We start from the raw sequence: 23,527 nt of genomic DNA, 5'->3' as shown, positions 1-23,527 counted from the left end.
ATACTCACTAAAATGGAAGAAACTTCACAGAAGAGAACAATAATCACACTAATGGTGACTTTACAACAAAATATGACCAAAAACACTACATGAAGCTATTAATTCTAAATAACAAATATTTATTTATACCATTTTTTTTTTGACCAAAACCAAATTGCTCAAGTGGATCATTAGTGGTCAAACTGAGCTTGCTCAATAGCCTGTTAGTAGGTCCCTCACCACCAAATTTGATATTGTTTGATACATTCTTGCTGTTTAATATTTTAAATTACTTATACTAATTGACCTAAAATGCACTATATTTAATTTATTTTATGTAATGTCGACTTTTTCTACATTTGATAGTTCAGTCAACTTTTAAAATAGAGTTTGTTTGGTTGTTGTTGTTTTTGTTGTTGTTGTTTTTTACAGTACAACAGCCTAGCATCAAGATGGCAACAAAAAAAATATTTTTCTTGCTCTACTTTGGTTTTACCTGGCTTTTATCAGCACATGTGAACACAAACTATAGCTGCTGGGAAGTTACTTTGATCTTTTCTGGGCCTTTCTTCTGTAACACACAGTATGAATTTTGACACCTTCCGTTGCCCATGTGCGGCCTGCACAGCTCTTTCTTATGACATGATCGCACATGTTTAAAAAAGAGCTGCAGAATGTCAGTCAGAATGGTAATAGGTTGGTTGATTGGCTATGATGGATTCCATGTATTACCTAAAAGCTTCATCAAGGTGCTTTCTGGGTTCCATAAATCCTGCTGCCACTCAAAACAAAGTCAAGTCACAAGTCAGAGCTTGGCTGAAACATTCTAACCCAATCAATAAAGCCTATTACGAGGATCTCGAAGTTTGTATGTGTGCTATACTCTGAAACATTCATTATTTCATTTTATTATTTCATGTAAATTATTTTTCATGTACAGAGATAAATCTTGATGGAATGAACACTGATATTCACCATCACAGGTTTTAAGTGTTGAAGATGAATTGAGATTGAATTGATTTATCATATTATTTGGCTTGTTCGCTATTAAGATGGTGTCTCAGAAATGTGGCCTGCATGGGGTTTCCTCTCATCTCTGCGCTGAGCAACCTTTTCCAGCTGTTTTTCATTTTCGACCCATTCTCCCTCCCTTTTTCCTCAGAGCCCCTCCTCTCCCCCTGTTTGGCAGCAGACAGAGTACCATCATGGCTCTACTCCTCCAGATATATTCTCCATCAAAGTCCCAAAATAGCTCTCAGGTGCTTGCGTGCCTTTTCAGCAGAGTAAAGATTAAACATATCCCAGCTTTGTGTTCATTTCTCAGGAAGCCATTTTTGGGGTAATTATCCACATTAAAGAAATGCCTTTCCTACTCAGTTCAGTGGCCAGCGTGAGAGTAAGAACAGGCTGAAGGATCCTTATTTCATATTAGGTGTGGGAGAATAGATGTGTATTATGATACATCTTTTTCGCGATTCTTTGGATAAAAAATATATATTTGAAACGCTGTAAAAGTCTTTGTCACCTTTGACAATAAAGCAGACTTGAACTTGAACTTGAACTTGATCAATTTAATGCATCCTTTTTGAAAATGTTGAAGCCAATTTTCAAATAGGCACTATCTTTATTAATAAACCCCATATTTGAAGTTTAAACAATTACATTCTTGCCTTAAACTACATTCCGTGACACAACAGCAATAGTTTTTGTAAAATTGTCAACGAAAACAAACTTTTATTAAATGGCATTTCTAAACAGTTTTGTCTACTTGTGGAACATGTGATGGTATTATTTAATTGTGAGATATTATTTAATGCATAAAATGTTAACATGAAATTAGGACTCTTAACATTTCAAAAGTCAAACTTTTTTTAAATGGTGCATTTTTACCATAAAATGTAATCCTTCAAAACATATGTATCTGAGATCTGGTATAAAAATGACAAAAATCTCAAGATTTTCTTGTGATGCATGTGTGTGAACTGTTTGACCTTTTTAGAATACAACTTAAACTAGTGAGAGTATATAAGCGTGTTTTAAAAATCCACTGGGCAGAAAACCCCATAGTCATAGAAACAGTTTTTTTTTTTAATCTACTGAAGCTAACCAGCCAAGCTTGATGTCTTGACCTCTCAAAGTACAGTCATTATGAATAACTGTGATGATCTGTTTATATATCTGATTTCAGAAAACAGCAGCAGATGGGAAGCGTCAGGAGATCATCGTTCTGGATTCCAAAAGAAGTAACGCCATCAACATTGGCCTGACGGTCTTGCCGCCGCCTCGCACCATCAAAACAGCCATCCTCAACTTTGATGAGTATGCCTTGAGCAAAGAGGGCATAGAGGTAATGCTGCACCAGTTTAAAATCACATTCCGTTTTGCAAATTATGCCAAATCATCCACAAGTAATGAAGCAAATTTGACATGATGAAATTATTAAGAAAAGCTACAATTAAACTCAATACATACGTTTCAGTCATAAAACTAGTACAATGCATGGTTACCCGTTACAGGTTACCATGCAGAAAACACATCTGTACTTAATACTAACCTTGTTTTGAGTCCACGTGAGTCACATATTCCTTGAACCCCTCTACAGTTCGCTTTCACTCTCTCTTTCGCTCTCTCTTTCTTTTTCTCTTTCTCGTTCTCTTTCTCTCTCTTGTTACATCAATCATTCAGGCATTTATGATCATCCCCAGACTGCTACATTAAAACATATTTTTACCAAAATACATGGCTGTCTACAACTGTGTTCAACAAGACAGAGACATACTGACTGTAGTCGAGTTGTCAAATCGAAAGCATCGAGTCAAAGCTTGTGTCCAAAATAACTCAACCTCTTTGCCCTGAAAGCATACATTTACTTTGGATTTCCGCAAAACCAATAGATTTTACCCTTAAAACTAATGTTTAGCAAGTTGGTTTGGCCGGCGACTCGGCATATTATGTGGATTTCCTGCCAAACTGAAGCATTTTTGCCAGCAGTCATATAATCCATCTCAAAGATTAAAGGTTAGCAAAATGCTTCATTTAGGCTGTTACAGCCCATGATACAGATCTGAGGTAAATGTCTCAATATCAACAAGTGAATAATGGAGCTCCCATTTTCTCATAAAATCTGTCATTTTTTATCTTTCATTATGGAAAAAATGGATTAGAGTGTTTCTCTCCACCCTTTATGTCTCTGCAGAGAGTGTTATGTTTTCACTGACAACCGCAATTTATGCTTCTCAAGATTTTATCAAAAATGTTGTTCTGGTCAGGAGAAATTACCTTTTTTATTCAATTATTCAGTTATGCAACAGCAGGATATGCCCATAGCAGATGAAATAGCAGTGAAATAGTCATCATTTCCCACATTTTTGAGTAATGCCGTGTCTTCCCAGGTGTTGTTGTTCATCAATGCTCAGATGATTGATGGAGCAAATGCCTTTCTAGGGGTGAATCCCCATATACAATGGTTTCTGACAGTGATACTAACACTCCCTGCTGGGTCTCGTGCTCTTTCATAGAAAATCCTGACAATGATTCCTACGGAGGACGAGATGCAGAAGATTCAGGAGGCCCAGCTGGCGAACCCTGACACTCCGCTAGGCAGCGCAGAGCAGTTCCTCCTCATTCTGTCCTCCGTCAGCGAGCTGTCTGCCCGCTTGCAGCTTTGGGCCTTTAAGATGGACTATGACGCTTTAGAGAAGGTCGGCCTCATGTTCTGTTACCCCACTCATACAAATTAAATGACATCATGGTGGTTTGGGGTCAATTGTTTTTGACCTCTACTTTACTAAAATGTCAGCAGGGGCTTTAATTAGTGGGTTGTGGCCCAAAATTGGGTCCGGTCTGATAGGGTAATGGATAGCAGGGAAAAATCTATGCTACATGTAACCAATAAAGTGCAAATAACTATATAATGTAAAATTTGGATACAGCTGGATACATATACAGTTTACTTGACATGTACTCACCTTCAAAAACCATGAACCAAACACACACAAGGTAAATGAGAATAACATGTTTTCTGTAATAGTTAAACGGTGTAATAAATTATTGGCAGAGAACATGAAATTAAATAAATTTAAAAGAACATTTACAAATAAAAAAAAAACTATAAAAACAAGTTGGTTGAGGTTATTTATGGTAATATTAATAAATCTGCATTAATGTATAATGTATTCACACAACCATTCAAAAGTTTAGGGTTTTTTTTATAAAAAAATACAATAAAAACTATAGTAATGTGTTAATAATGTGTTTCAGTTTGAATTGAAATTATTTTAACATATTTTATTTTTTGTAAATGTAATTTATTCCTGATGGCAAAGCTGAATTTTCAGCAGTTTCAGTGTCACATGATCCTTCAAAAATCATTCTAATATACTGATTTGCTGCTCAAGAAACATGTATTATTATTTTAAATGTTGAAAACAGCTATGCTGCTTAATATTTTTCTGGAAACCATGATACTTTTTTTTCAGGATTCTTTGATGAATAACAGCAAAAGAACAGCATTTGCTGTGAGCATTTCGCTAGTGAGCGACGCCTTGTGGTACCATCACAGAGAGGCTCAAAATCACTTTCCAGAACATTCTCGTTCACCATTCCTGGCTAGTGGAATGATCTTCCCACCCCTATCCGGAATGCTGAATCTTGACTTCATCTTAAATAAAAAAAATAAATAAAAAAAACATTGTCTTTCTCTTTATTTATTCCTTCCCTTTCTAGCTTGTACTTATTTGAACAATGCCTAAAACTTGGTATTACAAGCACTTCCTGTGTCTGTTTGCCTCTTTAAGAAGAATCGCTTTATGTATTCCCCAATTGTAAGTCGCTTTGGATAAAAGTGTCTGCAAAATGACTAAATGTAAATGTAATTTGAAATATATATTTTTTTGACATTATAAATGTCTTTACTGTCACTTTTAATCAATTAAATATGTCCTTGCTGAATAAAAATTGTAATTTCTTTCAAAAAAGTCTTGCTGATCCATAAATTTTAAACAATATTGTATTCAATTTATAGAAATCTGTATTAATATATTAGCATTAATATGTAAACATAAATTTCAACGTTGTGGTTGTTGTTGTTAGAACAATTTTAGGACTTTTTGAGTTTCTCTATTATGATGAACAATTTTGGTACTGTGTTCAGACAGTAGTTTTAGATTTAGAACCAAAACCACTGGTCTACAAAATTCTTTCCTAGAGGCTATTTATTTTTAACCCAGTCTTTTCTCTCTCTCTCTCTCTCTCTCTCTCTCTCTGTCTGTCTGTCTTATCTCTCTCTCGCTCACTCACTGTCCCTCTCGCTCATGGATGATGTTGAGTCCCATCTGTTGTGTCTTTGGTGCTACTGAATGAGCACTCCCTCTGGATAGAGAAAAACAGAGCGATAGAAAAAGTAGACATAGCAACAGTATGGCTGAAATGGAAAGGTGTGTCTGTTAGCAAATCTGTTGGAGTTTTGGCTTTGTGATATTCATTGTCAGGTTACTAAGAACAACAAATGTGGTGGCAAATTATACAAAGACTGTCAGGGGGTTGAATTTTTAAAGGTGAAAAATAACCAACAAAGCTATTGTATGACTACAGAATACTTAGCATATAGCACACGTGTTTTATGCAATACTGCCATGGAGTTTTCATTTACAAATTCAAATTTGTTGAAAATTTACTCACCTTCAGGCCATCAAATGTGAGTTTGCTCTTCAGTGAATGGGTGCCATCAGAATAAGAGTTCAATCAGCTGATAAAAACATTACAATAATTCACTGTGTGTTTCTAAGATACACAAAATACGAGTGCATAATCTATAATAATGCTTTCTCCAGTAAAACAAGTCCATTCCCTGTTGTTCTCTCTTATCAAAATTTTGCTAGTAAAAGGCATTTGATTTGATGTGAAACTTTTTTTTAATTGCTTGAGAAAGCAATATTATTGATAGAGGACTTGTGTTTCAGCTGATAGCATCTGCGAAGTTAAAACCATTTTAATGATGGATTTATTTCTTACAAACAACTTTTTGCTTCACATAACATTTCATCTGCTGTTTGGACTCTTATTCTGATGTAGACCAATTGGTCAGCAAATTATGTACTGTTACATGAAGGTGAGTAACATTTCAGCAAATTTTCATGTATATATATGTATTGTTGTTATTCAGTATATATATAAGAACAATGTTAGGGCTTTTGGGGTTTTGTATTTTTGTATTGTGTTGCAACAGCAGATCTTGAAGCAAAGCCGCAAGTCTACAAAATTCTTTCCCAGAGGCTATTTATTTCAAACCCATTCTTTTTCTCTTTCTCAGGAAGTAGCAGAGCCACTACAGGACCTGAAGGAGGGCATGGACCAATTGGAAAAGAATAAGACCCTGTGCTACATCCTTTCAACTCTGCTAGCTATTGGCAACTTTCTCAATGGGACCAATGTAAGTGCCAGAGAATTCTACAGCTCTTCTTTCATCCCCTAATCTCTCCACTATTGGCAACTTTCTCAATGGGACCAATGTAAGTGCCAGCGAATTCTACAGCTCTTCTTTCATCCCCTAATCTCTCCATCTGTATTTCTTTCTGTCTGTCTGCCGTATTCGCTTAGATCTTAATAACATTAAAAAGGCTGATGGAGATAAACCTGATAAGGTGGTGAGTTTGGCATGACATTTCTTTTGTTACTGTAAACCATTGAGCGTGGGCAGCAGAACAAAGCCAGCGAGAGTCATGTCACGTCCGTGGGGATTTCTCCATTCCCAGCTCTGTCGTGCCTCACAGACTTGCAGACAGGATTGAGATTCTGTTAATCATATGTTAATGAAGCATTGATCAGAATCATCATGGGAGCTGCACACAGATTCTGTGCATGTTCAAAGCACTTTTATCTTAATGCAACTGATGCTAATCAACTAAACTACATCATAATCATGTCAAAATGAGGGCTTTTTTTAAGAAAATGATTTGATGATGGACCAGATCCAGAGTGACTAATGCTCTCAAGGTGCATATGATTTTCCACATCAGAGCTCATTTCATCTGCACACATATACACATTTAAATTGATCTGATATAAAATTTCTCTGCTTTTCCAGCACGCATTACACTGTTCTTGTTTTTTTCCTTTTTTATCCTCAGAGACCAACTGTGGCAAATTTCCTGCACTTATGTAAAGCAATTAAGTAATACCTTTTTTTCAGTAAATATGAAATGTATCGTAATCTATCACTCTGAAATGTAAAAACAGTTTTGGCAGGAAAATATTAACTGTCTATATTTGTATACAATGTTAATTTTTCTGAATGCCGAAAGTCACATAACGTACACAGCAAGTATATATATATATATATTATTTACAGGCAAAAGTACTTAATAAAAAAGGGCATAATAGGCATAATAAAAGGCTAAATACTTTTATTACAGGAAAGCAACATTCCAAAATAAATTTTATATATATATTTATTTATTTATAATGTGATTTAACATGGTAATTTGGTGTGATTTGGTTTTAAAAATTTTAACAAATTTAACACATGTAGCCTATTAGAATGCAGTTATATGCCCATAAAATTCAAGAAAAAAAAAAGACCCTATATGAGTTTTACAATTCAAACAAGTTCAATAAACAAAAAGTTAATATTGTGTTAAACATTGCCAATACTGTCTGTTTTGATCAACAAAATTGTTTAATTAAAAAGCAGTGTTTTGTTACTGAATGAATCCATGGTTTAATGATTTTTAAATGATCTAAATTACAAATTATATTTTTGGGGGTAATTTCTCAGCCAAAATGTATGTGCAATTAATTCAATGAATTAATCGGCACATGAAGTAATTAATTAATCAAAAATTGCATTTGCTTAAAAACGTTATACTACTTTACATTGTAGCAAAGTGTCATTTCTTCAGTGTTGAATGAAAAGATATAATCAAATATTTACAAAAATGTGAGGGGTGTACTCACTTCTGTGAGATACTGTATACATGGCTTCCTAAAAACAAACAAGCAATACATTATCATATTCAATGAATGGGTTTATTAAGCACATTTGACATGGTCTTTTTTTATTTCTGTAATTGTGTTTTCAGGCTAAAGGCTTTGAGCTGAGTTACCTAGAGAAAGTTCCTGAGGTGAAGGACACCGTTCACAAACAGTCTCTACTGCATCACGTCTGCTCCCTCGTCGTGGAGAAGTTTCCAGAGAGTTCAGACCTCTACTCTGAGATTGGAGCCATTACACGCTCAGCTAAGGTTAGCAGAACTATCATAGCACTTTTACAGCACCATCACCACTGTTTTTTGTCGACTTTCAGTTTTTTTCCAAAATGTAATTTTGGGTGGGTCTTTCATTATGTTTAATATGGTACAGAAATGGCAAGAAAATAATGGGAAAGGAATCAAAACTCTCATAGATTGCTATGAGAATGTACACTCACTGCTATGCAATAAAACACCTAGAAGGAGAGAGAGAGAGGGAGAGAGAGAGAGAGAGAGAGCATCTTGTGCTTCAGTGGAAGCAAGAACACCTGACCTTTTGTACAAAAATTTCACAAATTTACTCAGTGACCTATAAATAGTGCAGAATATCATTTTGTCTTTATTACATTTCTTTGTTTTAAATATTTCAAGCACTAAAACGTTCTGTTTCGTTCCAGATTTAAATTAGATTTAAATTCCCGATATTCAATATCGTCTCAGAAGTTTTGCAACCCAATGTACAAACAATGACAGTGTGCCATGTACAAAGGAAGAAATCAAGGCTTCACAATTCCATGAGTTGTTGCTAAAAGTGAAGCATTGCTTTTGAAGTGAACGGGCCAATCATGAGATGGCTTTGTTGATCACTGGTTGTCCTGTCTTCTTCAGGTTGACTTCGACCAGCTGCAAGAAAACCTATGTCAGATGGAACGCCGCTGCAAAGCATCCTGGGACCACCTGAAGGTCATTGCCAAACACGAAATGAAACCAGCCCTCAAGCAGCGCATGTCGGACTTCCTTAAAGACTGTGCAGAAAGAATTATCATCCTTAAAATTGTGCATCGCCGCATCATAAACAGGTGCCTTAAAAATAGTTGAACACATTAAGGCAGTTTGCACACATCCGATTTGTTTTTCAAATCTAATCTATAAGAATGAAAAAGGATGCTTGAAATCTGATCTGATACATTTTTTTTTTACCTGTTTTTTTATTAAAAACGCATTTGAATGTGGTTTGCAAAAATGTGGATTGAATTTAGTTTTTTGTGGTTCTGACGGTGTATACGCCAAAAGCATCAGCATCTTTTTGCTCTGTCTGAACCAAGGTGTCGTAGAGATGTCTGAAGATCAGTTAAAGTGATGTCCCTGTGTGTCTGATCTACAGGTTTCACTCATTCCTGCTGTTCCTGGGCCACCCTCCGTACTCGATACGAGAGGTGAGCATCCACCGTTTCAGTAAGATTCTAAGTGAATTTGCACTTGAGTACCGTACCACCAGAGAGCGAGTGCTACAGCAGAAACAGAAACGAGCCAATCATCGCGAGAGGAACAAGACACGGGGCAAAATGATCACAGAGGTGAGTCTGGACAATTGTAGTACAAGATTACCACAAGGATCAGTTTAAAGGGATAGTTCAGCCCAAAATTTAAATTCTGTCTTCATTTACTCACCATTATGTCGTTCCAGACCTCTATGAATGTCTTTCTTCTGTTGAACACGAATGAAGATATTTTGAAGAATGTTGGAAACCAGCAATTTTTACAGCCTTTATTATTAATCTAGATTGATGTTGATCTATAAAATGCATTTGTAACATTTTAAGTTGCATAAATCAGTTTTACATAGATTAATAAAAACTTTAAAAATGTTGTTAATTTCCGGGAACAATCCTTTTTAAACTTTTTCAGCACCATTTAGGTGAACATATTCCATTGCATCTTCTCCTGATTAAATATATTTCTGCTAATAACGCCATTGACACAACAGATGACAAGTGGATTATTCAAAAACCAGATGATTAAAAGAAAATAGGATGTAAAATACCTATGCCTTTATTCTCCTGCTTCAACTAACAACATCTTTGTTTGGGGTCTCAAAAGTTTGACTCAAATAGCAAATCTCAGATTAAAAAAAAAAAAAAACGTTTTTATTGTCGTAACTTTTTTGTCCCATAATTCATGTACAGAAAGGAACCCTCAGCTCTTTTGTGCTTGTTTCCCCTCATTTCTCTCAGACTGCTCAGGTGCTTAATTTCTGTGCTTCATCTTTGCACCACAAGAGGGAGTCATTATACTTTCAGATGCTTCCAGTGTCTCATTCACACTTGAGACCAATGAAGACTGATTCTTATCGTGTGTATGTTCCATTTTCTTTAGTCTGCCCCAGGGTGCTCAGAATAGCCACAAAACACGCTCGCCATTGCATTACATTAATAACACATTGTAAACCAAGCAGTCTATTGTCATGGGTTTTGCAGCTCTGGACTTGCCCTGGGTATTTGTTACTCCAGGAGGCCAATTTAATGCCTCTCATGGGGGATGTCATAGCCAGGATAGCCCTTCATGGCATGTTATGCTTGGCGGAGGTCTTCCTCAGTCTAAGAGGGGTGTCTAATTCAATCTCTGTGTGAAAATCCAAACCTTTGGATGTCCCTGTAGGACTGGTGAATGTAAGCTCTGGCTCTGTAGAGGTAGAGCTGAGGTAGAGGAGGAAGTTCAGTTACACATGGTGCTGCAAAACAATAAGCCCAAGTGGATTATGTAGAGACGAGATGTGTGTTATATTTCTGAAACCTAGTTTTTTTAAGCACATGCAATAATATGGTGAATCTCACTAAAATGTGCATAGGTCATTTTATAACACAAGCAAAAGAGTTAAAGTAAATTAATAGTTTTGCATTGTGACATTGTTTATTGGCAGTTAGGGGGCAAATATGTCCCATAAATTCTCATTATTGTAATGCTTTTTTGTCGTTTCCATTTTTTAAAGGTGATTCTTGTTGAATTATTGTTTTTATGATCATTTTGAATATAATTTAGTAAAAAATTATTTAAACCAGCAAAAACATCTAGGTCACATTTTATCCCAAAAATATCACATTTTAACCCCCAGGGTAATATATGACCTGGACATGTTCTTGACAGGTTTAAAAAAATAAAATAAAAACCCTAAAGAGTTGCCTCAAGTGCTCTAGAATGAAGTTCAGGGTAGTACATTTTGGAATGTGTTTTGAAACCTTTACAAGTCCTGAAGTGCCAAACCAAATACCAAAAAAAACGTTTTTCAACCCAACATTTCCTGCTCATCTTCTCTGCCATGTGACTTCTTTCATTTCTTCTCTGTAGAGTGATGAGGAAGAGGATGATGAGGTATGCGTGTATCTGTGTGCTTTTCTGCACTTGTGCATGGACGGGTTTCACGTTTTTTTACTGTGATTCCACTGCCCTGTAATGTCTAGCATATATTTCCAGAGCATATGCAAGTTTGTACTGTATCTAGAGGACTCAGGGATCGATATTCTTATTGTTTCTTATCGTATGCAACTATTGTGGTTCCCCATGTGGATTTGAACAGAAGATAAGAGCATGTTAAACTACTGTAGACGTAACATGATGTTGAACAAAGCTGATGCAGATGTGAAGCTATTTTAAAATCAACTCTGAATTAAATGCCATGTCAATACATGGCAAGTGAGTTTTCACTTGAGTCTTGATGCATTATTAAGCGACTTATGTGTGAATAATTTACTAAACCAGTATGAATAGACATGTTTTGGGGTGATGTGCATTTTTTGTATTTGAGTATGGTGAGATTACTGTTAATCATATATTGGAATCATATTTATATAAAACACATATTTGTCTGAAGTGAATCTAAATGCCAAAAATATGGAAACCAGTAATGTTTGGTACAACCAAACAAAATAAGGATAGAAATGCAACTACTTCCACTGAGTGTAATTTTTTATTTCTCTATGATGAATTGATTTCTTTATTATTTCTCTCCTCAGAGTGGGAAGTTTGCAGGAACTCCTCTGGAGGGTCAGGAGTGTCAGCCGCAGGGTCTGGGCTACACGGAGAACGCAGCTGAACATGAGCAGATGACTGCTGTACTTCGTACCAGCCTGCAGAGCGACGATAGTCCATCCTCTGTACTCCCCGGCCTCCGCACACGCACTCGAGCCACTCGAGGTATATTCATATCTTTAGAGCTACAGATAATGCTGATTTGACCTTAAAGGTCTGAAGTCGAAACAAAAAAACAATTGAAACCAGTTCTCTCCTTGTATCTCATTTCCAGGCCATACGGCACTTTTGTCTGCTGCAAATGAAGACACTTCTAATTGCACAAATGATACAGCGGATGAGATCATGGAACGGATTGTGAAATCAGCCACTCAGGTCCCCAGTCAGCGCACACAGCCCCGCGAGAGGAGACGCTCCAGAGCCAACCGCAAATCCTGTGAGTCTGCGAGAACCACACAACTCGTACTGAAAGGCTCATCCCTATGAGTTTACCCTCAAGAGTTTTGAAGGGATGAAGGGTATAGGGGACCAAAAACTGTTCTTTGGAACACACTTCTGCGTCATCTTGCTGAGCCAACACTTAAATATGGCAGCCATGATTGTACTCACTCCAAAGTGCCCTTCAGAGGTGGATTTGTCCCTTTTGGAACTCAATTTAACTGTCTGCCTTGCTTTGGATTAGGGGGTGTTTGGAGTGTAGCATCAAAATACTTTCATTTCTTGGCCTCAGGCAGGAAACAAATGTAGTTTTTTAAAAATATGTTTTGGAAAGTCTCTTATGCTCACCAAGGCTGCATTTATTTGATCACAAATACAGTAAAATGGAAATATTGTGGAATGTTATTATATGTTATAAATAACATTTATATAAATAAATGTTTTCTAATTTATTATATTTTAAAATGTAATTCATTCCGGTGATGGCAAAGCTGAATTTTCAGCAGCCATTATGCCAGTCTTCAGTGTCACATGATCCTTCAGAAATCATTGTGATATGCTTATTTGGTGCTTAAGAAACATTTCTTCTTATTATCAATGTTGAAAACAGTTATTGTGCTTAATATTTTTGTGGAAACGGTGACACTTTTTTCAAGATTATTTGGTAAATAGAAATGTTAAAAGAACAGAATTTATCTTTTGTAACAGTATAAATGTCTTCACTGTCACTTTTGATCAATTTAATGCATCCTTGCTGAATAAAAGAATAAATAAAAAAACGATAGTGTATAATATATGCTAGTGTAATGAATAATTTTCTTGAATGTTTTGTAAATAATTACGGTTTAAAACCTATTTAGATATGTTTTAAATTACATTTTAAACAGTAATTACATTTAAAACTAACACATTTTTAACACATTAAATTACTTTTTTTTTTTTTTTTCAGATACATTTTTTTAATCATCCTTGTTTTGAAAATTGATAATGGCGATATGTGGTGATTTATTGATATTATGGTATTAGTTTGAATAGTGTTTACTATAATTTTAAATAATAATAATAGGGGGTTTAAATATTTAAAATTCTGTATCTCATCTGTCTGTAATATGTTTGTATCATGAGTTTTCTCAACAGCGCTTCGCTCTCTCATTCATTCCCTTTTTTTTTCTCTACAGTAAGAAGAACACTGAAGAATGGTCTTACGCCAGAGGAGGCGCAGGCGCTGGGATTGGCCAGCAGCTCTGAGATGCAAGTGTGAGACAGCAGCCGCTCAGGGTCTCGGCACACACATATAAACACAAATGAGCTGGAACAGGTCACTGTAACTTGAGTTTGCTTGAATCTGGAGCAGGTGCATGTTTCTGGGTTTGTGTTTTAAAACGGTTATTGCCGTGGACAATTTGTATTCTCACAGGTGAAAGGGATTATAATCACTAACCCATTATACTCTACTTATCCTGGAACGTGTAGTCAGACCTTACTCCATTTACTAGCTTATGCATTTTGTCCCAAGAGGATCATTGAAACTACTCAGGTGCATGTTCACTGTTCCTGCAGACTGTTGATGATATCCCAAACACCCGTCATTGCATTTTTGTCCTGATGCACAACATTTATAGACATGCACACACACACACAGAGAGCCTGTAGAATGCTGATTGTCCAGTTCTCCAGTACAGAGACCAATGTCCGTCTCTTACCGCTGTGGCCTTCGGAATGATCCCAAAGAACTGTGTTTAAAGATGACTGGATGCCCTCCCACCATTTTTGTTTGTACTGGCTGTTTTGTTGAATTAAGAAGGTATTGAATAGTAGCACCTTTAGCGTTCCTATCTCATGTAAATCAGCAGCGATTCTTCTCTGGTTTACTGCTGTGGTAAAACTTGTTTGTGTTTGTTTTACCTGTTTTAAAAGAGCAGGGCTTCTTATGTTAGGGAGAAAAAAATCTTAAAAGCTTTTCTTTAATTTCTGCTGTACCCTGAAGTCTCCTTTTGTGATCGAAACCTGTTTAGCTTGGATAAAGATGATCAAATTACTTTGCACACAGATGAGAACAAACTAGAAAGTCGTCTTTCTCTTTTTCCCTCCAGCTGTGTCATTTCCTCATACATAATCTCTATAGTAATACATTCATTTCATAACTTGCAACATGCAAAATTAGACAATTGTCTATTTAAATGAAAGAACTTCTATCCATATTTGTTTTTTTGTTTTGTTTTTTAAATGATGGCATTATCAAATGAGTGCCTTGAAGAAATGTGTTTTTGTGAGAATCTGATTATTTAGTCAGGAAAGGAAGAAAGGAAGAGAGAAACATTCAGATTTTAGGGCATTTCAAAGGATATATAGTTGACCCAAAAATGTACAATTTTGTCATTATTTCCTCTGCATTATTCTAAACCCATCTGGATAATTTGGATATAAATTGGATATTTTGATCAAGTTGTGAGTTAAAAGTCAACTTTCTAGTGATCAGTGAATAAAAACTTCATGTGTCATGTGACTTAAAATTATAGCCCACAAGTCATATGGACTACTGTTTTTGGTGCTTTTTCTTAAAGGGGTCATATGATGCTATTTTATCATTATTTTGTGTATTTGGTGTAACCGAATATGTTGACATGCTTGGGGGCGTGTTAGAACGAGCCGTTTTAGGTAGGCGTGGTTGACTCTTAACTTTTATAAATAATATCTCTTTGGATTTGAGACTTTAGTCTTTGCAACTTTACAGATCTTCTTTATGCACCAAGAGCTTGTAACACTTCAAAGAGAAGGGAAAAATTGAAATCGCATCATATGACCCCTTTAACAATTGGTCAAAGTACATGGATGTATGGAAAAGAGCTGCATGACGATTCTTCAAAATACTGAATATTTTTTACAGAACCACATTGGTCATATCGGTTTGGAGAAATTAAATTGCACAATGTTAGCAAGATTTCACAAAAAAAAAAAAAAAAAACGTGAACACAGCCTTTTAATTTTCCCCCCTCATTGTGGTACCAATCAACCAGGGTTTTTTATTTATTTATTTTTATTTTACAAATTACCAGATACAAATCCATTGTCAATGATAGTAGTACCACTCAGCACCTTATCATGTGTAGCATGCGATTTCGAAAGGAATTGGAAAATTGAGTATTATAGACTTTTTTTTCACCTCTTTCCCTCAGATTTTTATTCTGAGTATTATGTGGATAAGAGATTAGATACATGTAAAGTAGAACCTTGATGTAGAGGCTAAACATGAGACAGATGCTGTAAAATTGTGTAAATGTCACAAACGTTTTTATTTGTATTTTTTGTTGTGTTCATGTTTTGTTTGTATTTTGTATAGTATAAGTGTATCATAGGTCAAAAGCAGTGTTATTCTGTGAAAATCCTAATTTAAGAGAAAATAAGCCATGCATGGTTCAAACAATAATAAATGTGCCAGCAGGCGATGTCATTATTTTGTGGCTAAGTGGATGGAGCCTGTGACGTCTCGATACCCTGTGAACGTAGCTTTTGTTTCATGTGTTTACGCAGCAAGACTTGAAACATTGTCATGCACCCATCAGCCCTGCTCAAATGGCCTTTGATATTATTGCACTCACATACAGAGTTTCACCCATTGCTTGTTGGTTTTGCATAAAAGATCGAGAATGTGAAAATTTGACTTCTAAATTCCAAAAGGAAAAGCATTTTCTGTACTTTGCAATAAAACGCCTTTACAGCAACATCCAGAACACAGAGTTGGACTGTTTCTTTCTTGGTAACAGTGTAATTGTTTTCAGTTGAAAACATGATTCTATTGAACCAAATTGTTTTGTAAAAAAAAATTACTAGATACACTGACCACAAATCTAAGTCTGTTTGCTCAAGTAAATGTGAGAAACATTTTGAATGATGTCACGTTGTACGATATAAAGGCACAGCTGGGAGATTTAAGTTGTACTTGCAAGACACATTGGGTGACATAAAGTCACACAATCTGTAAAGTCGCAATTAAATACTGAAATTTCTTGACATAAAGTCACATTGCGAAATACAAAGCAGTGCGAAATGTAATGTTTCCTGTAATTCCAACTTTACAATTTACAAGAATTAAAAACAATTAAAAAAAATTACAAATTTGATATAAAGTCTGTGTAAGATACAAACTCACACTGTGGGTTGCAATTACAAGAAAAATAAATTCCAATTGAAAAGTTTAGTCACATTTGGGGATATAAAGACGCAGTCCCATTTGTGAGGTATAAGTAATATTAGGCGCGTTTCCATTACCCTTCAAATTGTGCAAATTGAAATTGCGAATTGAAAATACGCCTATTGACGCGTTTCCATTACAGATTTGCGCAAAACTTTTGCGATATTTTATAAATGTCGATAAAAAAGTATTGCGAAATGACGGCGTTTCCATTAACCAATGTTATGAGACTTAAACGTAACTTTTTGCCTCTCGCGATAAGTCATTGCAATGGATTTTGGTGGGATTCTGACGGATTTTGGCTATATTTATTCAAAGGTGGCTTATGCGTGTATCTTTACAGAAGCAGCCAAGAGAGCAGCTTCAGAAACGTGCGTGGCGCGGCTGGAATAAACCAGACTGTATAAAAACATAAACACAAGCATTGAGTGGCCGTAATTAGTTTCAGTGACCGTATCAGAGCCACGTTTCGTTTTTGCGAAAATGACGCGTATCCATTAGGCGTATTTTCAATTCGGAATTTCAATCTGAGCAATTTGAAGGGTAATGGAAACGCGCCTAATTTTGCAAAAACGCCCATATATCGCAAAAAACCCGAAAAAGGAATAATTCGCAAAACTGCAATGGAAACGGCTTTTTCGCATTTACAGGTCACATGGCGTATGTAAAAAAGTCATGATCATTCTTCAATGTACTATAACCTTCAAGAAACACTTCATAAGTGACCGCGCTCCAGTATAAGGGGCTTTCCTTACTATTAATGCTTAGACAATTTACACTGCACACGTCTGCGGTGCAGTGTGGCTCTGATACGGTCACTGAAGCTGATTGCGGCCACAATGCTTGTGTTTATTCCAGAATCCAGCCGCGCGACGCACGTTTCTGAAGCGGCTCTCTGTGCTGCTTCTGTAAAGATACACGCATACGCCTCCTTTGAATAAATATAGACAAAATCCCACCAAAATCCGTTGCCATGACTTATCGCGAGAGGTAATAAAACTTATTACGTTTTAGTCGCATAACATTGGTTAATGGAAACGCTGTCATTTCGCAATACTTTTTTTATCGACATTTATAAAATATCGCCAAAGTTTTGCGCAAATCTGTAATGGAAACGCGCCTACCGAGAGATGTAAATTTCCAATTACACAAAAAAAATTAAGTTAAACTTTGAGAGGTATAGTTGCAAGTATAGTTGAGAGGTATAGTCACATTATCAGATTAAGTCAGATGTAAATTCACAATTATGAAAATAAAGTAGCATTTTTTTATATAAAGTCACACTGTGAGATTACCAGGAAGAAAAAAAAATCAATTGAAAAGTATAGCGCATGCAATTCACACACAAACGCTCCAAGATTTTAAGTTTTAAACTTGTTGTATATATATATATATATATATATATATATATATATATATATATAAGAATTAGCTTACTGTTGAAATGTAGCACCAACAATTTTTCATGGCAAGTTTTGGGTCTCTAGACTCTATGATGCACTTAAGAGATAGTCAAGAGAAAAAGACAAGAAATATCTGAACTAAAAAAATACCCCCAGACCAGAGGCTGACCAATCGCTGTGATTCCCCTGGGAAGAAAAAGTGCAGTCTCAGTTATCTCCAGAACCTAGGGTAGAAAAACCCTGTTTCACAAGTCACAGAGCTCCTCTAAAACGAGCTGTGACAACATCGAAACTGATGGAATCTCATTCCAATCATAATTGTATGACAATTTTAGTGCAACAACAGACATGTAACATGCCTAATGCAGTAAAGATGTTGGTTGTACAAGACCATATAAAAACAACCGTGTGTTTGTTTGTTTGTTTGTTTGTTTGTTAGATATATCTATGGCAAAAGTGAGCTTGCATTTGTCCCCATAACTTTTTCAGCAAGAACAGAAAGATGCCATGGTAAAGCAAAAAAAAAAAAAAAACTAAAATTATCAATGGTAGGTCAAAAAGAAACGAAAACCAAATAAGCTCAGGTCACAGAAAGGAAATAAAAGACAAAATCCAAAGTCTAGGATTCATGGTAAAATCCAGTGCAAACTATGTCTTTTCTGCAAGTTGTATGCCAACTACAAACTAAAGAAAGTGATAAAAGCAAGAGAATATATATCGATTCCTAGCCTGTCTATGTCTACACAATAGCTACACAATGTCCCTGAACAATAGGGTCTACACAGTACTAGAAGAAATTAATTGTAGAAATTTCGAGTTGGAAGGTTTTCCAAATACAAACAGCAAGTCCACACCAATGAACTTTCATACAGCTCTGATTTAGTATCTCTATAAAGCTGAAGATAGCTGTACTTCTTTTTGCAGTTTTACATGTGCACTTTTTAGGGCTGTAATATCAAATGTCGATTCTGAAGCACCAAGAGTAATTTTTTTTTTAATCTGACAATGGTCACAAAAAAATAGGAATGACATTTTTTTTGTGTATAGTGCAGTTTACTTGAGGAATTATCACTCTTATACAGTTACCTGATATGTGATAAGAGAAGAGAGTGTATTATTAACTGACAGTTAACTAGTAAAACCAATGCAGGTTTAAGACAATTTCAGCCTAGGACACTTCAGGCAAAACAAAAAGAACGAAAGGAAAACGACCTGCTTCGTACAATAACTGCTGATGACATAAACAGAAATTAATCTTTTTGTTTGTCCTTTTTTCTGCAAACGTAAAAAAAAAAAAAACATATATCAAGCATATGTTGTTTAGGCACTCATGATGTGATAATAACATGAGTGCGTGAGATAATAAAAAGAGTGCTTGCATTTCCCTCACATCCACCTCTGGATTTAGGCTTAACATTGCACAATATCACGTAAATTTTTTGGAGATTATACATCTAGTCTTTTCTGTTTTGCATCATTTCAAGCTTCATTGCATATAGATTTCTTTGCCAGATTTCTCACACTAGCAAAGTAAATGTCAATTTAAATCTATAATACCGAATGAATTCATTAATTTATCCGCCCACTTGACCAGTCCTTAAAGGTCGGGGCAAAATAAATTAGGAAGAAAGCACCCTTAAGTTAAGAGTCTTAACTTAAGAGATGGTGAAGCACACTTACATACGATTAAAGCTTATCATCCACAGTGTTTTAAAAGCCTCAAATGCTTCTAACAAAACGTAAACCCCACTTATCTAAACCAGTCAGGTAGGGTAACTGGAGCTTCCATACTTAAAAACTTTTAAGTTTTAAACTTGTTGTATATATATATATATGGTGACGTCATGCGCATGCGTAGTACGTGTTAGGTATGTAGACATGCGCAGTACGTAGGGTTGCCATGCGAATAATACGGCATGCAAAATAATGCAAAATTATGCGTCCCTTATCAAATCGATACAGGACGCGATTTGTCCCGTATTTTACAAAGGCCAAGGATTTTGCAGGGTGGATAATACTAATAGCAATTATAATGAAACAAATTTCATAAGAAGTATTAGAGAAGCTCATTTGCGCGTGATTGCATTTTGGCATCTTTGTTTCTATTCCGACGGAGTCTCCAGAACGCGCGCCGGTAAGGCTCTTTCACACAGAACGCAGTGTGCGGTAAACCTGCGTGCCTCACATCCGCCCGGTCCGCCCTTTGAACACAAGAGGCTCTCCAGATGTAGGGCTGAATGGGAAAGTTATCAACGGGTCTGTACAGTAACTAATGAGGAATGCGCAGTTTGCAGAGAAGCATTTCAGTTGCTCACGGTGTTCACCCAAAAATGAAAATTCTGTCATCGTTTACAGACCCACAAGTTGTTCCAAACCTGTAATATTTTCTTACTTCTGTTGAACATAAAAGAAGATGCTTTGAAGAATGTGGGTAACCAAGCAGTTTCTGGTCCCCAATGACTCCGATAGTAGCCTATATTTTTTTCCCTACTATGGAAGTTACTGGGGACCAGCAGCTGTTTAGTTACCCTTACCCACATTCTTCAAAGTAGTCGATCTTCTTTTGTGTTCAACAGAAGAAAGAACTTTATGCAGGTTTAGAACAACCTGAGTAAATTATGACAGAATTTTCATTTTTGGGTGAACCATACCTTTAAAGTGACAGACACATCCATGCTTCTAAAGGTATCGGCCTATTGATTTATTAAAATTTGGATAGTCTGTTAATATAATATTCCATACATTATCAGAGCTTGGTAGACATAATTATTATATTCTTAGACAGATGAATTAATAGATTATAATTAATGTTAGGCCCTATTTATTAATTTATCATTTATATTAATCATAAATATATACATAATAAATCATCATATTTGTCATATACAATTTGGCATTTAAAAAAGTTTAAAATGTGCTAAATTATTTAGATAAAAATGGAACAAATAATTACATAATAATGTAGTCCTAATTTAAGCAAATGAATAAAAAAAATTGAAATTCATCCCATCCAGGTAACAGCTGCAAAACTGTCAAAAAAAGACTAATAATAAATAATAATCATAGATAAAAGAATCAAATTAAAAATAACAATATAAACGTGTTCTGTTGCAAGCTTACATACTTGAGCATGTTTTCTCATGGTTTATTGTTGAGCTGTGATTTCCTCACTGATTATTTGTGACCTTGTTTTATTTTATTTTTTTTGGTGTGTGGGGGGGGGGAGTCCCTTATTTTGCCTCACTGAAGGTGGCAACCCTAGCAGTACGGGTCGATTTTAAAGGCAAGCGTGAACAAACATACACAACAATGGCAGAGTATATGGTACTGTTGTTGCTGCTCAAGAGTTTGCTAACGCTTCTTCAGCAAAGTGTGGATTTACTTCAATATTACAACCAACAGCGGAGACGCATCATATACATTATATAATCGTCAATTCCCTACAGGTACCATTTACTAACAAGCTGACAGCACCAACTACTGGCCTGGCATACGTAATACAGCATTTTTGGTCGTTTTCGCAGATATGTGTAAACGCGAATCGTTTTGAAAACGTTGTCGTGTATACGTGAAACTTTTTAAAAACGCAAGGGGAAAACTTTTCAGTTTTTGACTACATCGTTGTCGTGTAAACATAGCCTTAAAGTCACAACACAAGATTAATTCTGAGGGTCAGCGAGACAGTGGACAAAGAATTAATCTTGCCCGATAGCATAATTTATTTGTATGCACAATATAAATTTCAGCATCTGCTTAAACTGGATTGCGAAAGCTGGGCGAATAAAACTGAACTGAAATACTATGTAGGCTTTTAGGGAATTCATTTCTGTACGAAAATACTCACCTCCCCTGCTGATCTGGGTATTTCTGTTTGCAATAGGCCTCCAGGGACGCGTACACTTTCTCTCTGAGAAGCTCCACCTCACTGCTGCTAGTCAGACCTTTGGCATCTAAGAAACAATGGAAAAATTTAGCACAAACATACACCATTCTTTGATGTCAAAGGAGAGTATAACATATATGCTACCGAAATGCCAGTGAAAGTGTTTACATACACAGCGAGTTCAAAGTAATGGGCCAATATTTTGATGTGCCAGTCTGGTTTTACCTAAATTGTTAATGACCTTTACCTGATAATAAAACTGTTTAACCTTTTTTATGCATACAATGAATGTCAGTTGGGGCCAAAACAACATTGGACACCACTGACTTTCACTGTATGGACAAAAAAAACATTTTAAAAAATATCTTCCTTTTGTTTTACGCAGAGTAAAGCAAGTCAAACATGTTTGGAACAACATAAGGGTGAGTAAATTATTTTTTTTTTTTTTTTTTTTAGTTTAAACCATCCACTGAAAAAGTACAATCAATCAATCAATCAACAAAAAGAATCAAAATCAAAGAAACAAGTCAAATGCAAAAATATTGATCAAACTAGGGCTGGACGATATGGCCAAAATTGATATCACCACAAATAAATCAATGTATGGGAAACTGGTAATGTATATCGAAATATCGGAAATGTGTTTAAAAATCATATCACCGTTATTGAAAAAAATTATATCGCGATACATATTGATATTGAATTATTGTCCAGCCCTAGATCAAACCATTACTGACTTTTGACTTCTCAATAATTTTTAGATAAACCTAAAAAATGCTTACCTGGGTTAAACAGAACTATGGCACGCAGACAGCCAAGTTCGGTTTTGTCCATTTGCATATCACGCATCTTACAGACCAGCTCAGTCAGCACCCTGCAGAGGTGTAAAAAATAAGACTAATAACCATTCTGCAAATGAGGTCTCAATCACCCCGACGACAGTATTGGGCTTCTATACCAAATAACATCCACACAGGTATGAAGTAAACACAAATAAAGCAGGTATTACCTGTCAAATAAGGCTCCCACCTCTGCACTCTGTGCACTTTCCCTGTACAGAAATTATGAACATGTTAAACCTCTAAAATAACTATATTATTAAACAGTTGTAAACATAGAGTTCAGTGTGACCTGTCAAAAAAGGCCTCCACGCCCAAGTTGTGAGTGCTCTCTCTGGGCACATGTAGACCTGTGGCCAACAGAATCTCATCCTTCACGCTGATGGAGCGATGAGAGAAGGCAGCGATTAAGAGCTCATTCCATCCTGTTATAAACATATCACAATCATATAGTAAAATGCTTTTCATGTACATTTATACATTTTCAATTTTATTTGGTTTTTTTTTTGGCCACTCAATCACATTGTTGTGGTTTTACTTTAGTGTCTTGTGCCATGAGTGTTGTTTGGCAGTGGTAGCAGATATGCGATCAAATTTCTAATTTGAGGCTGTATTACGTCGATTCTGGCACCCAACATCACAAAAAGATGATATTTTAAGCTCCTTATGTAGCCGAACCTGCACTGGTTTGAAAGGAACGCCTCCCGTTTCCCCTTTGTTTTGCTGCATCCAGCTAGCGCTGTGACGTCGCTGACCCTAGTTACCTGTGGTTGGCCTGGCCGTGCGTCACTCAGAAAACA

The 23,527-nt window shown here is 35.9% G+C and overlaps 2 protein-coding genes across 5 annotated transcripts in view; one reads left to right on the top strand and one right to left on the bottom strand.

Moving 5' to 3' along the window:
• The window catches only part of LOC107662660 (FH1/FH2 domain-containing protein 3-like), a 172,546-nt gene extending 157,567 nt beyond the window's left edge, over nt 1–14,979 (top strand). The window contains exons 19-27 of the mRNA XM_016452738.1: nt 2,168–2,326; nt 3,498–3,680; nt 6,290–6,409; nt 8,058–8,219; nt 8,835–9,025; nt 9,331–9,523; nt 11,957–12,137; nt 12,247–12,408; nt 13,589–14,979. Coding sequence (XP_016308224.1) covers nt 2,168–2,326; nt 3,498–3,680; nt 6,290–6,409; nt 8,058–8,219; nt 8,835–9,025; nt 9,331–9,523; nt 11,957–12,137; nt 12,247–12,408; nt 13,589–13,671 — 1,434 coding nt within the window. The 3' untranslated portion in view covers nt 13,672–14,979. The remainder of the gene's footprint in view (nt 1–2,167; nt 2,327–3,497; nt 3,681–6,289; nt 6,410–8,057; nt 8,220–8,834; nt 9,026–9,330; nt 9,524–11,956; nt 12,138–12,246; nt 12,409–13,588) is intronic.
• A 6,637-nt stretch (nt 14,980–21,616) lies between these two features.
• Nucleotides 21,617–23,527, bottom strand: part of rxrbb (retinoid x receptor, beta b) — a 7,938-nt gene continuing 6,027 nt past the window's right edge. For all 4 annotated transcript variants that reach the window (XM_016452746.1, XM_016452744.1, XM_016452745.1 and 1 more), the window contains exons 7-10: nt 23,020–23,152; nt 22,898–22,939; nt 22,671–22,762; nt 21,617–21,955 (exon numbers count right to left, since the gene is read on the bottom strand). In XM_016452746.1, coding sequence (XP_016308232.1) covers nt 21,846–21,955; nt 22,671–22,762; nt 22,898–22,939; nt 23,020–23,152 — 377 coding nt within the window. In that variant the 3' untranslated portion in view covers nt 21,617–21,845. The remainder of the gene's footprint in view (nt 21,956–22,670; nt 22,763–22,897; nt 22,940–23,019; nt 23,153–23,527) is intronic.

Source organism: Sinocyclocheilus anshuiensis, unplaced genomic scaffold (assembly GCF_001515605.1).
Source record: "Sinocyclocheilus anshuiensis isolate Anshui unplaced genomic scaffold, SAMN03320099.WGS_v1.1 scaffold1559, whole genome shotgun sequence".
In the NCBI taxonomy this organism is placed as follows: Eukaryota; Metazoa; Chordata; class Actinopteri; order Cypriniformes; family Cyprinidae; genus Sinocyclocheilus; species Sinocyclocheilus anshuiensis.
This window is presented reverse-complemented; position numbering and strand designations above follow the sequence as displayed.